This window comes from Pongo abelii, chromosome 19, assembly GCF_028885655.2.
Source record: "Pongo abelii isolate AG06213 chromosome 19, NHGRI_mPonAbe1-v2.0_pri, whole genome shotgun sequence".
In the NCBI taxonomy this organism is placed as follows: Eukaryota; Metazoa; Chordata; class Mammalia; order Primates; family Hominidae; genus Pongo; species Pongo abelii.
This window is the reverse complement of record NC_072004.2, coordinates 16926552-16941551: the sequence shown is the minus strand read 5'-3', so window position 1 is coordinate 16941551 and position 15000 is coordinate 16926552. Positions and strand designations below refer to the sequence as shown.

General features: G+C 47.6%; 1 protein-coding gene across 1 annotated transcript in view; it reads right to left on the bottom strand.

Annotated features, from left to right (window-relative positions):
* PIGL (phosphatidylinositol glycan anchor biosynthesis class L) overlaps positions 1 to 15000 on the bottom strand; it is a gene marked incomplete at its 5' end in the record, with an annotated part of 116049 nt that overhangs the window by 26241 nt on the left and 74808 nt on the right. The window contains one exon of the mRNA XM_009251331.4: positions 5469 to 5559. Coding sequence (XP_009249606.3) covers positions 5469 to 5559 — 91 coding nt within the window. The remainder of the gene's footprint in view (positions 1 to 5468; positions 5560 to 15000) is intronic.

The window sequence follows — 15000 nt, the reverse complement described above, 5'->3', positions numbered from 1 at the left end:
TGTTCAAATAAAATCTTACCCAGACCCCAATAAATAGGTAACTGTGGGGCTGCTCTGGTTTCTAAGACACTGGTTCTCGCCTAGGATAGTTTTGCCCCCGGGTCATTTGGTAACTTCTGGAGGTTTTTTTTTTTTTTTTTGAGACAGGGTCTCATTCTGTCACCTAGGCTGGAGTGCAGTGCAGTGACATGACGTGATCATGCTCACTGCAGCCTCAACCTCCCAGGCTCAAGTGATTCTCCCACCTCAGCCTCAGCCTCCTGAGTAGCTGGGACTATAAGTGCATGCTACCACACCTAGCTAATTTTTAAATTTTTTTGTAGAGGCAGGGTCTCACTGTGTTGCCCAGGCTGGTCTCAAGCAACCCACCCCCTGCCTGAGCCTCCCAAAGTGTTGGAATTACAGGTGTGAGCCACTGCATGCGGCCTAGAGACGTTTTGATTGTGACAACTGAGGAGGGGGATTACTACTGACATCTAGTGGGTAGTGGCCAGGGATGCGGCTAAACATCCTTCAATGCACAAGGCCAACCCCCACAACAAATTATCCAGTCTCAAATGCGCAATAGTGCCGTACTGACACATCCTGCTCTATGGGAGCAGGGACTAAGTGCTTCTGGCTCACTGTTGTATTCCCAGTTCACCACCTATAGTGAATGTCCCATATTGGGTACTTAATAAATATTAATTGAATGAAAGTTGAGGTAGAAGGGTTGAGGCCCAGGACCTAGCCTGCTTGACACCCAGAGAAGACACTACTATCCCCCAGGCTGCTTTCCAAGGATGGTAGCTTTGTACTTTTCTTTTTAACATTTATTTTATTTTGTTTTTTAAAAAATAGAGATGGAGTCTCGCTATATTGCCCAGGCTGGTCATAAACTCCTGGCCACAAGTGATCCTCCCACCTCAGCCTCCCAAAGTGCTAGGATTATAGGCGTGAGCCATTGCACCCAGCCAGCTTTGTACTTTTCAAAACTCTGTCCTGTCTGCCATTCCTTATGGTCTTTATGATGTTCCTGCAGTGCTACAGAGCTGGGACCAGACAGAACCCAGTTTCCTGCATTGATGGCTGCAGAGCCAGCTTTGCTTTGGATGATGATGGAGAGCTTATGCTCTCATCCTGGTGCAGCCCAGGTGAGAAACTCCCTCCCCATGGCTTAGTCTGCGCTCCACACCTCTGTCTGTGCTTCTGTGTTGCTGTTTCATCATCTCTTGTGTACAGCTGAAACTTCTGGGCTGAATGGAAACCCATGCTCAGCTCGAATGATGGCCAGTTATAGCTACACTGGCCACGGTGTTAGTATGATCCTATACTTCTACTATGGCACTAAGTGCAGGCCAGAGAAATTATTCCCAACTGTACTGTCAACTTGAGTTTCCTTATTAATAGCAAGTGTGTCACAAGAAATTTGTTAGTAGGCCGGGCGCAGTGGCTCACGCCTGTAATCCCAGCACTTTGGGAGGCCGAGGCAGGCGGATCATGAGGTCAGGAGATCAAGACCATCCTGGCTAACACTGTGAACCCTGTCTCTACTAAAAATACAAAAAATTAGCCGGGCGAGGTGGCGGGCGCCTGTAGTTCCAGCTACTCGGGAGGCTGAGGCAGGAGAATGGCGTGAACCTGGGAGGCGGAGTTTGCAGTGAGCCGAGATCACGCCACTGCACTCCAGCCTGGGCGACAGAGCGAGACTCTGTCTCAAAAAAAGAAAAAAAAACCACAAAAATGAGCCGGGCGTGGTGGCATGCACCTGTAGTCCCAGGTACTCAGGAGGCTGAGTCAGGAGAATCGCTTGAACCCGGGAGGCGGAGGTTGCAGTGAGCTGAGATCACGCCACTGCACTCCAGCCTAGGCAACAGAGCGAGACTCCATCTCAGGGAAAAAAAAATAAAGAGAGAGAAATTTGTTAGTAAAGAGCTGTTTTATATGATTTCCTTGTTTATAGCAATTAAATCAATTGAAGATTCTCTTGACAATAAAAGTCAACTCACTTGAATGAGTGTGAGCAGCTCAGCACCACAGGAAAGACCTCCAGGCAGGGAATTGGCAGTTAACAGCTGCAGCAGTTTGGTGAGGAGCACTGTCCAGGGGCCTGCTCTAGTTCTTGGAGATATAAAGATACCAAGCACAGCCTTGGCCTTCACAGGCCTTAGTCTAGTTTGCAAGACATAGTCTGCACTTTCAAGAATAAGCAGCAACATATGTTGCAGTACACACAGCAAATACTGCCAGAGCCTCAAAAAGGGCTCATCAAAGTTAGCCCGTCTTGGAGAAGAAGGTCTGGAGGGGTGCCTGGACCACAGATCACTTTTCTGGGACCCAAACATGGGAGACTCTTCTGAAAGCAAGAATGGCACACAGAGTTGCCTGTGCCCCAAAGCTCCTCCCTCAGATACTCAGGGTCAAGGTCAGCTGCAACATGGTCTGAAAAAGAAATCTGGCCCCTCGGCAAAGACCAACGTTGTTCACCAGTGTTCAGGACTTCAGTAAGGGTCAGATTATAGAGGACTTTGAATTCCAAGTTTAAAAAGATGAGAGTAGGCCGGGTGCGGTGGCTCACGCCTCTAATCCCAGCATTTTGGGAGTCCGGGATGGGCGGATCATGAGGTCAGGAGATTGAGACCATCCTGGCCAACATGGTGAAACTCCATCTCTAACAAAAATACAAAAATTATCTGGGCGTGGTGGCGCGCACCTGTAGTCCCAGCTACTCAGAAGGCTGAGGCAGGAGAATCGCTTGAACCAGGGAGTTGGATGTTGCAGTGAGCTGAGATTGCGCCACTGCACTGCAGCCTGGTGACAGAGCGAGACTCTGTCTCACAGAAAAAAAAAAAAAAAGATGAGAGTATCCTACAGCAGGAGCAATTTGGAAGACCAGCAGTTCTCGTGCACTGAAGTAGGGGAGGACAGAGAGTATTTAGGGACTGGGAAGGCACTAGCATGGAAAATGAGGTGCCAGGGAGTACTTCAGGCTGGCCCTGACAACCTCCAACCTCAGCTCTGTCTACATATAGAGGCTGTGGAGGCTCTGAGAACTTCTAACTGTGTGGGCTGAAGAGGAGGCGTAAGAGAACCAAGGCAAGCCCCAGTCAGCACGGCTAGGCATTATTCCTAAGCCCATGAATCTAACACTACCGCTTTCATGCTCAGATCCTCTGGGAAGGGTAAGCAGGGAGTGTGGGGCCTGCAAGCTGCTGGTGACCATTTTTCCAGCCAGGTAAAGGAATAAAACCAACACGCAGAGCAAGATGGAGATGAGTCCTGGTAGGGTCAGGGTACCTGAGGCCCATCTGTAGCTCAGCTTTTAGATGACTCAGGGTGAGCAAGTTAGGTGCCTGTTTTGGCCTGTGTGTACTAAATTTCAGTTGTATTTCTGTCATTAGAGAACAAAAACAGTCCAATGAATATATCAATGAAAATCTGCTCTCAGGGCCTGGTGCAGTGGCTCACATCTGTAATCCTAGTGCTTTGGGAGGCCAATGAGGGAGGATAGCTTGAGCCCAGGAGATGGAGACCAGCCTGGCCAACACAGCAACATCCTGTCTCTAAAAAAAAAAATTAGGCCGGGCGTGGTGGCTCATGCCTGTAATCCCAGCACTTTGGGAAGCCGAGGTGGGTGGATCATGAGGTCAGGAGATGGAGACCATCCTGGCTAACATAGGGAAACCCCATCTCTATTGAAAATACAAAAAATTAGCTGGGCGTGGTGGTGGGCGCCTATAGTCCCAGTTACTAGGGAGGCTGAGGCAGGAGAATGGCGTGAACCTGGGAGGCGGAGCTTGCAGTGAGCGGAGATCACACCACTGCACTCCAGCCTGGGCAACAGAGCGAGACTCTGTCTCAAAAAAAAAAAAAAAAAAAAAAAATTAGAAATTGGCTGGGTGTGGTAGCTCATGCCTGTAATCCCACTACTTGGGAGGCTGAGGCAGGTGGATCACGAGGTCAGGAGTTTGAGACCAGCCTGACCAACATGGTGAAACTCCATCTCTACTAAAAATACAAAAATTAGCCTGGCATGGTGGCACGCTTCTGTAGTCCCAGCTACTCAGGAGGCTGAGGCAGGAGAATCTCTTGAACCTGGGAGGCGGAGGTTGCAGTGAGCCGAGATCCCGCCACTGCACTCCAGCCTGGGCAAGGGAGGGAGACTCTGTCTCAGAAAAAAAAAAAAAAAAATTAGCTGGACATGATGGCATGTGCCTATAGTCCTAGCTACTTGGGAGGCTGAGGCAGCCACTGCACTCCAGCTTGGGCAACAGAGGGAGAACCTGTGTCTTAAAAAAAATAAATAAATAAATAAAAGCCTAATATGTTTCTCTGCCAGCAGGATTCATGTTTTAATGAGAACTTAATCAAAACTTAAGCCAAATGGTGAGGCTTTAAATGTGGAATTTTAGGTATTACCTCATGAAGGATTATTATATATTTTTTGAGTGGTAGACAGTAAGCCTCCTTGGCAACTTTAAAATTGACTATGGGCTAAGCAGTCCTGCTGATCCTAGAAGAGCTGAGACTGGTGTTGCTAGGTTTGTCCACCTTTGCAGTAAATACAAATCTCTGCTATTGCTCTAATTGCATCTAAAATTTTCTTCCTTAGTGGGTATGAATGCATTCTCATATTTTTTTGGAATGAAGAAATCAACGCTTAAAAATCCTGGCTTCACCACCACTTGCTTACCTTCGACAAGCTGCTTGGCCTCTGCAAAACCTCAGTTTCTTCAACGTAAACTGAGAATTTTACTTTTTTTTTTTTTTTCTGAGACAGAGTCTCGCTCTGCCACCCAGGCTGGAGTGCAGTAACACGACCTTTGCGCATTGCAACCTCCGCCTCCCAAGTTCAAGCGATTCTCGAGCCTCAGCCTCCCAAGAAGCTGGGATACAGGCACATGCCACCACACCTGGCTAACTTTTGTATTTTTAATAGAGATGGGGTTTCACCATGCTGGCCAGGCTGGTCTGGAACTCCTGACTTCAGGTGATCCGTCCAACTCAGCCTCCCGATGTGCTGGGATTACAGGCATGAGCCACCACACCCAGCCACAAATTTTACTTTTAAAGTTAAAATGATACTCTGTGAAAATGCTTGGTAAAAGGTGAGGTGAAGTTCTGTATAAATGAGAATCATTGGGCAGGCTCTGGGGGACGTGAAATTTTAGATGGCAGGACAAAGGCGGGGGCTTGAGGGTTTTAAGGAGGACACAGTTTAGAAAAAACTTCTGCCTCTATCTGAGCACTGATAATTTAGTTATTCAGTCTCACACAAGATCGTAAAGATATCAGAAGGTGTGTTTGTTCTTCAGTACCTACTGAAGAGTAGGTACTAACAGTGAGCACTGGAAGTTCTGGCCTCCTTAGAGAGCGGCCCTGGAGAAGGACTGGAAGTAGGAGGGTGGCCACAGGAAAAATTACAGAAACCACCTGGTGTGAATGGGACCAAGACCTCAGGCTTTCCATTCAGGGAGCTGCCCCCTTACCAGATTGATGCCATTCACTTCTATGTGCTGGAGGAGGACTCTGGCCACGTGCTCTGTGTCCCACTGCACACCTGGGTCATCTGGGAAATCCCTACAAGGGAGAAGCACAACTTGAACACCTTTTCTAATCAGGCACAACCTTCTCCCTAAGCTCCAGTAGGTGCGTGCCCAGTTTTATGATAATTACATTGGGGGTAAGGGGTCCCTGCCCTTAAGCTTCAGCAGATTTCAGTTAAGGTGAGATTTACAAACATGAAACAACTAGAAATTAATGCACAATTCCACACAACACACTTTTGGAGCTTTATGCTTGTTGCTGAGGGTAAGAAACAACATCAATGAGACAAAGCTCTGTCCACAAGCTGGGGAGACAAATGTGTTAAAAATGAACTTGAGCACAAGGCATGATGATATGCACTTTATGAGAATATTAGTAATAGTACTTTAATAAAAAGTACAAAGGTATGTTACTTCATTAACCTCATGAACATCTTTTGACAGAGGTTTTTTTTTTTGAGATGGAGTCTCCCTCTGTCACCCAGGCTGGAGTGCAATGGTGAGATCTCGGCTCACTACAACCTTTGCCTCCTGGGTTCCTGCCTCAGCCTCCTGAGTAGCTGGGATTACAGGCACCCACCACCACGCCCGGCTAATTTTTGTATTTTTAGTAGAGATGGGGTTTTGCCATGTTGGCCAGCCTGGTCTTGTACTCCTGACCTCAGCCCAACCTCGGCCTCCCAAAGTGCTGGAATTACTGCTCTGTCGCCTAGGCTGGAGTACAGTGGCACAATCTTGGCTCACTGCAACCTCCACCTCCCGGGTTCAAGCAATTCTCCCACCTCAGTCTCCTGAGTAGCTGGGATTACAGGCACGTGCCACCACACCCAGCTAATTTTTGTATTTATTTATTTATTTTATTTTTTTTCCCGAGTCAGAGTCTCGCTCTGTCACCCAGGCTGGAATGTAATGGCATGATCTCAGCTCACTGTAACCTCCGTCTCCTGGGTTCGAATGGTTCTCCTGCTCAGCCTCCCAAGTAGCTGGGATTACAGGCACCCGCCACCATACCCAGCTAATTTTTTGTATTTTTAGTAGAGACAGGGTTTCACCAAGTTGGCCTGGCTGGTCTTGAACTCCTGACCTCAGGTGATCTGCCCACCTCAGCCTCCCAAAGTGCTGGGATTACAGGTGTGAGCCACTGCGCCTGGCCTTTGACAGAGCCTTTACTGATGAAGTTAAGTAGCTTGTTTGCAAGGCTGTTATAGTTAGATTTTGAATGTAGGTTTTTGCCTGCAAAGCCAAAATGCTTTAGCACTAGGGAGTTGGCTACATCCCCCCTCCATCAGGACTAGGACTTGCTGCATGTCAGGTACAAAGGTCTTTACCAGAATAAACTGCAACTTATCTGTGTCTCCACCTGGCCACACCACAGGCCTATCTCCTTCTCCAACCTGCTGAAATCCTTCCTGTCTCTTTTCTGTGTTTTGATCTATGGTGTCACCTGATATGAGACTAAGGCCTCACCTTAGCCCCCTGTTTTGAAAATATTATTCATAATCTTATAAACTGATACCTATCTCTCTTTGGGTCAGGTCCTACAGCAACACCCATAATGCTACTGAGAGGACATGGGCTCTGCGCCCTACCAGGCAGGCTGTTATCACCTCCCTATGGACAAAGGTCATTAACTGGCCCCCTTTCAGACTTTGGGCAAAGGAGAGTCACTGGAGGTTTTTCAGCACAAAAACAACATGAGCCTCAGCAATAAATAATGTAATTGTTTCCTTTGCTTCAGCTGGTTCATCTGCCAACTCCTTATGGCAGTGGTCCCCAACCTTTTTGGCACCAGGGACCAGTTTCACGGAAGATAGTTTTTCCATAGACAGGGGTGGGGGGCATTAGATCCTCATAGGGGCGTGCAACCTAGATCCCTTGCATGCGGAGTTCAAAATAAGGTTTGCAGTCCTATGAGAATCTAATTCCGCTGCTGATCTGACAGGAGGCAGAGCTCAGGCAGTAATGCTTGCTTGCCCGTCACTCACCTCCTGCTGTGCTGCCTGGTTCCTAACAGGCCACCGACCTGTACTGGTCTGCAGCCTGGGGGTTGGGGACCTCTGCTTTAAGGTGTTTTCTGCAGAGGGCAGCTTTGTACTTTTCAAAGCCCTACCCCGTCGGCCACTCCACGTGGTTCTCATAGTGCTCCTGCAGTGAGCAGGACAGACAGCTCAGCAGGTGGGGGACAAGATCAGGAGAAAGGGATAGTGTGGGATCAGGACAAAGTCCAGTTTTGTTTCCTGGAAATAGAGCTGAATATAGTGTGTAAAACATAAGCCCCTGAGCTCAGACAGCTGAAGGAGAAATAGACAATGGGAACAGCGAAAATGTCTTGGAATGACAACAGCTACATACATACTCCTGGCTGAGAGGTCCACATAAATGTATTAAGGCATCATTTTGAAGAGGGAATACACCAGTAATATTATATGGAACTTTAGCACACGAGAGAAAGGATAGGAGGATAGTAGGCTAAGCCTACTAATTCTTTGTTGTTCTGAGGTTCTAATGTGCTGAAAGATAAACCTCAAAGAGGGGGAAGTTCATGGCTACCTTCCATTTATCTTCAGAGAACTGGGATCTGCTCTTTTGAGGGCGATGCAGGAACAAGTGTTGCTCCATGCCTTTCTTTCGGTGGCTCCACCCAGTCATTGTGGGTGAGGCCAATCATTTATGGAGGGACTTTGGACTGTAAATATCTGCTCTGTGATGTGACACATCTGATAAAGCATCATTACTTTTATGATCAAGTCCAAACTCCTCTTGGTCAGATGTTCAAGTTTTCCCCAATCTATCTCCTATTTTGATTCACTTCCTTTCTCATTATTTGAAAGAGTCAATGAGATAACACAGGTCAGAAAGCATTTAAGAACTGTAGCTCTCCTTCTCCCTCTCCCTCTCATCCTTCAGTCTCTCTCTCCTTCTTTTTTCGGTCTCCCTCTGTTGCCAAAGCTGGACTGTGCTGCCGTGATCTCGGCTCGCTGCAACCTCCCTGCCTCGGGCTCCTGTGACTCTCCTGCCTCGGCCTGCCGAGTGCCTGGGATTGCAGGCGTGCGCTGCCACGCCTGAATGGTTTTTGTGTTTTTGGTGGAGACGGGGTGTCGCCGTGTTGACCGGGATGGTCTCCAGCACCTGGTCTCGAGTGATCTGCCTGCCTCGGCCTCCCGAGGTGCTGGGATTGCAGAGAGTCTCGCTCACTCAGTGCTCAATGGTGCTCAGGCTGGAGTGCAGTGGCGTGATCTCGGCTCCCTACAACCTCCACCTACCAGCCTCCTGCCTTGGCCTCTTAAAGTGCTAAGATTACAGCCTCTGCCCCGCCGCCACCCCGTCTAGGAAGTGAGGAGCGTCTCTGCCCGGCCGCCCCATCTGGGAAGTGAGGAGCGCCTCTGCCCGGCCGCCATCCCGTATAGGAAGTGAGGAACGTCTCTGTCCGGCCGCCCATCGTCTGGGATGTGAGGAGGGTCTCTGCCCGGCTGCCCCATCTGGGAAGTGAGGAGCGCCTCTGCCCAGTCGCCCAACGTCTGGGAAGTGAGGAGCGCCTCTGCCCGGCCGCCCCGTCTGGGAAGTGAGGAGCGCCTCTGCCCGGCCGCCCCGTCTGGGAGGTGAGGAGCGCCTCTGCCTGGCCGCCCTGTCTGGGAGGTGTACCCAACAGCTCCGAAGAGACAGCGACCATCGGGAGCGGGCCATGAGGACGATGGCGGTTTTGTTGAAAAGAAGAGGGGGAAGTGTGGGGAAAGGAAGGAGAGATCAGATTGTTGCTGTGTCTGTGTAGAAAGAGGTGGGCATAGGAGACTCCATTTTGTTCTGACTAGGAGAAATTCTTCTGCCTTGGGATGCTGTTGATCTATGGCCTTTCCCCCAGCCCCGTGCTCTCTGAAACATGTGCTGTGTCAACTCAGGGTTAAATGGATTAAGGGCGGTGCAAGATGTGCTTTGTTAAACAGAGTCATCACCACTCCCTAATCTCTAGTACCCAGGGGCACAAACAATGCAGAAGGCCGCAGGGACCTCTGCCTAGGAAAACCAGAGACCTTTGTTCATGTGTTTATCTCCTGACCTTCTCTCCACTATTATCCTATGACCCTCCCATATCCCCCTCTCCGAGAAACACCCAAGAATCATCAATAAATACTTCATAAATTAAAAAAATAATAATAAAATAAAAATAAATTAAAAAAAATAACTGTAAAAAGGGCCGGGAACGGTGGCTCACGCCTGTAACCCCAGCACTTTGGGAGGCCGAGGCGGGCGGATCACGAGGTCAGGAGATCGAGACCATCCTGGCTAACATGGTGAAACCCCGTCTCTACTAAAAATACAAAAAAAATTATCCGGGCGTGGTGGCAGGCGCCTGTAGTCCCAGCTACTTGGGAGGCTGAGGCAGGAGAGTGGTGTGAACCTGGGAGGTGGAGCTTGCAGTGAGCAGAGACCGCGCCACTGCATTCCAGCCTGGGCAACCGAGTGAGACTTCAAGAACTGTAAAGAAATGTGTAAACATCAAAAGCGTGGCTGTTATTGCTGCATTAGCCTAATTTAAACCCTCCTTTAAAAAAAAAGAAAGAACTCCCCAATCTTTCTTTCTCTCTTTTTTTTTTTTTTTGAGATGGAGTCTCACTCTGTCGCCCAGGCTAGAGTGCAGTGGAGCGATCTCAGCTCACTGCAACCTCCGCCTCCCAGGTTCAAGGGATTCTCCTGCCTCAGCCTCCCCAGTAGCTGGGACTACAGACACCTGCCACCATGCTTAGCTAATTTTTGTATTTTTAGTAGAGACGGGGTTTCACCATATTGGCCAGGCTGGTCTCAAACTCCTGACCTTGTGATCCGCCCACCTCAGTCTCCCAAAGTGCTGGGATTACAGGTGTGAGCCACTGCCCCTGGCCCCCAGTCCTTCTTTCTTGCAGTCCCTTGCAGAGCTCTTTGATGGCCACTTCTACGAGCGGTTTATGATTTCAAAGTGGGGTAGGCACCACAGGAGATGTGTAAGATGACTCATTGAGGTAAAGCAATGAATCACCAGGACTTCTATTTACCTGTTTTTCTGTTTAAATTTATATTTTGTAGCTATTTTATAAGGCATCATATACCAACAGGGTTTAACATGTACACAATTTGAGTAAATAAGTACATAAATACGGAGGTGCAAGCTCAAATGTTGTTTCTTGCCATTAGGGGAGTGTGATAAAAATGTTTGGAGATCACTAGTCTAATCTACTCATTCTTTATTTTTCATTTTTTCTCCTGAATATTTTATTTTATTTATTTATTTTTGAGATGGAGTTTTGGTCTTGTTGCCTAGGCTGGAGTGCAATGGCACCATCCTGGCTCACTGCAACCTCTGCCTCCCCGGTTCAAGTGATTCTCTTGCCTCAGCCTCCCGAGGAGCTGGGATTACAGGCATGTGCCACCACGCCCGGCTAATTTTGTATTTTTAGTAGAGACAGGGTTTCACCATATTGGCCAGGCTGGTCTCAAACTCCTGACCTCATGATCCACCCACCTTGGCCTCCCAAAGTGCTGGGATTACAGGCGTGAGCCACCACGCCCGGCTGATATTTTATTTTTTTGAGACAGAGTCTTGCTCTGTCACCCAGGCTGGAATGTGGTGGTACAATCACAGCTCACTGGAGCCTTGACCTCCAGGCTCAAGTGAACCTCCCACCTCAGCCTCCCACCTGTAGCTGAGATTACAGGTGTGAGCCACCAAGCCCAGATAATAACTCAGTGATTTTTAGTACATGTATGGAATCTCTACATTTTATTTTACTAGTATTTTACATATATATATATATATATATATATTTTTTTTTTTTTTTTGAGACGGAGTCTTGCTCTGTCACCTAGGTTGGAGTGCAGTGGCACGATCTCAGCTCACTGCAACCTCCGCCTCCTGGGTTCAAGCGATTCTCCTGCCTCAGCCCGTCAGTAACCGGGATTACAGGTGTGTGCCACCATGCCTGGCTAGTTTTTGTATTTTCAGTACAGACAGGGTTTCACCACGTTGGCCAGGCTGGTCTAGAACTCCTGACCTCAGATGATCCACCCGCCTCAGCCTCCCAAAGTGCTGGGATTACAGACTACATATATTTAATTCTTGACTCTCCAACTTATCATAAGTCCCCTGATGGACGGATATTACATGAGCCATTAATCAGTCAAGGTCTAGCCAAGCAAATGGAGACCACCAGGTATTTCAGAAGGAATTTAATATAGAGACCTGTTTACCCACTGTATGGGAAGAGCTGAGAGGCCAAACAGGGAACAGTGAAACAACGCAGAGACTGGCAACAGCAGAAGGGCACCACCGCCTCTAAGATGGGACACCAGAGCCATGGAAGGGCAGCGGTGGTGGGAACTAGATGTCAGGAGAACTAGCTAGATGTCAGGGAAAATACCAACCTGCTGATGGACATGCCACTTAGGGTGGAGGATGGGGGAAATACCTGGTTCTTCCCTCTGCTACCTCCTAGCCATCCATCATTGCCATCTACTGGTCAAAACCCTCCAGAAGCCAATGGACATGGGAACCTGGAAACTGTAGTTTCCATTGAAATAGAGCAAAGGCATAAGATAGAGGCAATTTCTTACTCACGGCAGGTGTTAAATGGATATTTACTTTCAATTGCTGCTCAATCTTGGCCCTAAACCTTCAAAGGACAGCAGCAGTCTGGCCACTTGCCTCTCACTGTCTAAGAGTTTTCCAGCTTTATGGAAAAGCAATAACCTGCCAGGTGCTTGGTTACAGAGGGCAGTGGGGAGAACTGTACTGGGGGACATGGGGGCACCACAGGGCAATCAAGATTCAAGGCTCAGGGAAGGGAGACATGGCAAGGGTTAATAGCCAGCTTCACCCCAGAAGCTCAAGGACAGAGTACCGTCCATGATTACAGTGGTCCAGTGTCACGAGCAGGCAATGTGATGTGGCAGAGGGAACATGGGGTAGGATGACACAGAACCCGAGTTCTAGCTCCCCTGCTTTCCATGTGACCTGGCAGGAGCTGCATCATCAGTAAAGATAAAATAATTCTGGGATGCACCTGATGACCGCCTGAGAGTCCTTCCAACTCTTAAGTCTAGGACTGTGTCATAGGCAAATGATTGATCTCACCTACTATCGGGGGTGGAGCCACTAAAAGAAAGGCATGGAGCAACACCTGTTCCTGTGAGCCTTTCTCCAAGTGAGCTTCCCTCACAGAGCAAAGACGCTGCTATCAGGTATGACACAGATAACCTCCCAAAAGCCAGAGACCAGATCTCTCATTGGGCAAGGCCAAATTCTTTACTACACACCTTCCTTGTATTTAGAAACCTTCACTGAACTCCTCTAACAACTATAGCTTAGACTACCCCACTTCGTACCTGATTTGAATAGTATTCTATTATTTTCTGTTGTTTTGTGTGTCTCTTTAGCTAAAGTTAAAATATAAGACTAGGCCTGTGCCTTATTCTTCTATTTCTTAGGTGGTACATGGTACAACTCAAGTCAATGAAAAATTTTTTAAAATAAATAAACAAGAAGTAATTGTGCTTCTACCCTATGCAAGGAAGTGCGTTAGGGGGTTTAATAAGCACTAGTTGCTTGACAGAAGTACTCTGTATTTGGATGAACCAAAGGCAATTATACCAGCCACTGGGGGATGATGCATGTAAGCATGTAAGCAAGATGTTTGAAAGATCGCAATTTTTTTTTTTTTTTGAGACGGAGTCTCCTTCTGTCACCCAGGCTGGAGTGCAGTGGCGCGATCTCGGCTCACTGCAACCTCCACCTCCCGGCTTCACGTCATTCTCCTGCCTCAGCCTCCCAAGTAGCTGGGACTACAGGCGCCCGCCACCATGCCCGGCTAAGTTTGTTTTTGTATTTTTAGTAGAGACAGGGTTTCACCGTGTTAGCCAGGATGGTCTCGATCTCCTGACCTCGTGATCCACCCACCTCGGCCTTCCAAAGTGCTGGGATTACAGGCGTGAGCCACTGCGCCCGGCCGAAAGATTGCAATTTTATAAAACAGATTAGGGGTAAAAAGTGTATACATTGGGCAAAAGGGCAAAATATCCTAATGGAGCCCCTTCCCCTCAATACAGGAAAATATAAAATTTGATGCTGGGAAATTTCAAACAGATAAATGTAGAAAAAACTCCTTTTAGACTAACTATCTGAGCTGTTCTTTGCCTAAAGTTCAACCCTAATCAGCTCAAGGCCTGAGTCCAAGTATAGTTTCTGTCTTCTCTAATACAGTAACAATTCTACCCTAGATAAACATGTTGTAAGTCAGTTTTTGGATGCTTCCTTAAGAGACAGTTGGTGAACGATAGTTGCCCCAGTTTTCTTTGTCTAGTCCCTCTTCCTGATAACTAGAACAGGAGAAGCCCTCTTGGTCTGTGAAGTAATCTTAGGTATGAAGCCAGACAGAGCAGAGTAATGAAAAAGGAGGAAACCAAGCTGCAAGGACTCTGGGGAGTGAGCCATCACACGGTCCCAGATAGCACTCCTCCTCCTACCACAGTTATTGTGGGTCATCTGCTATTTGCAGCAAAGCCAAATTCTCATTTATAGATGCCATAATTTTTTAAAGCCTCCCTACCATCAATTATTTAGGTTGTTTCCAATTTTTTAGCATTGTAAAAAGGTTGTAATGAGCATCCTTATCCATAACTCTGTATGCCTCTCTCAATATTTCTTTGTGATAAAATCATAAATGTAACTTCTGAGTCAATGGTGAAATGAAAAGCACATGTGTGGATCTCTCTTGTAAGAACTCTGCTATGAAGAGTAGATGGAAAGTGTGTTAACTTGCAAGGCGTACAGCATCCAAGGAGTGTTTTTTTTTAAAGAGAAATATTTGTATATTTTACAGGCTGAAACGAAAAACTAATAAGTACAATTTATATTAAGAGCTCCCTTCCAGCCGGGCACGTTGGCTCATGCCTGTAATCCCAGCACTTTAGGAGGCTGAGGCGGGTGGATCACCTGACATCAGGAATTCGAGACCAGCCTGGCCAACACGGTGAAGCACGTCTCTACTAAAAATAAAAAAATTAGCTGGGTTTGGTGGTGCGTGCCTGTAATCCCAGCTACTCAGGAGGCTGAGGCAGGAAAATCACTTGAACCTGGGAGATGGAGCTTGCAGTGAGCCGAGATCATGTCACTGTACTCCAGCCTGGGTGACAGAGCAAGGCTCCATCTCAAAAAAAAAAAAGAGCTCCATTACTTTGAAAAATCTAAGGTGTTTTAATATTATCTACTTTTTAATCCTTTTTAAATTTTATAGCCATAGGGTCTTGCTATGTTGCCCAGGCTAGTCTTAAACTCCTGGTATCAAGTGATCCTCCTGCCTCAGCCCTATTTTCTTTTTTCTTTCTTTTTTTTTTTGAGATTGAGTCTCACTCTCTTGCCCAGGCTGGAGTACAGTGGCACGATCTCTGCTCACTGCAACCTCCGCCTCCCAGGTTCAAGTGATTCTTCTGCTTCAGCCTCCCGAGTAGC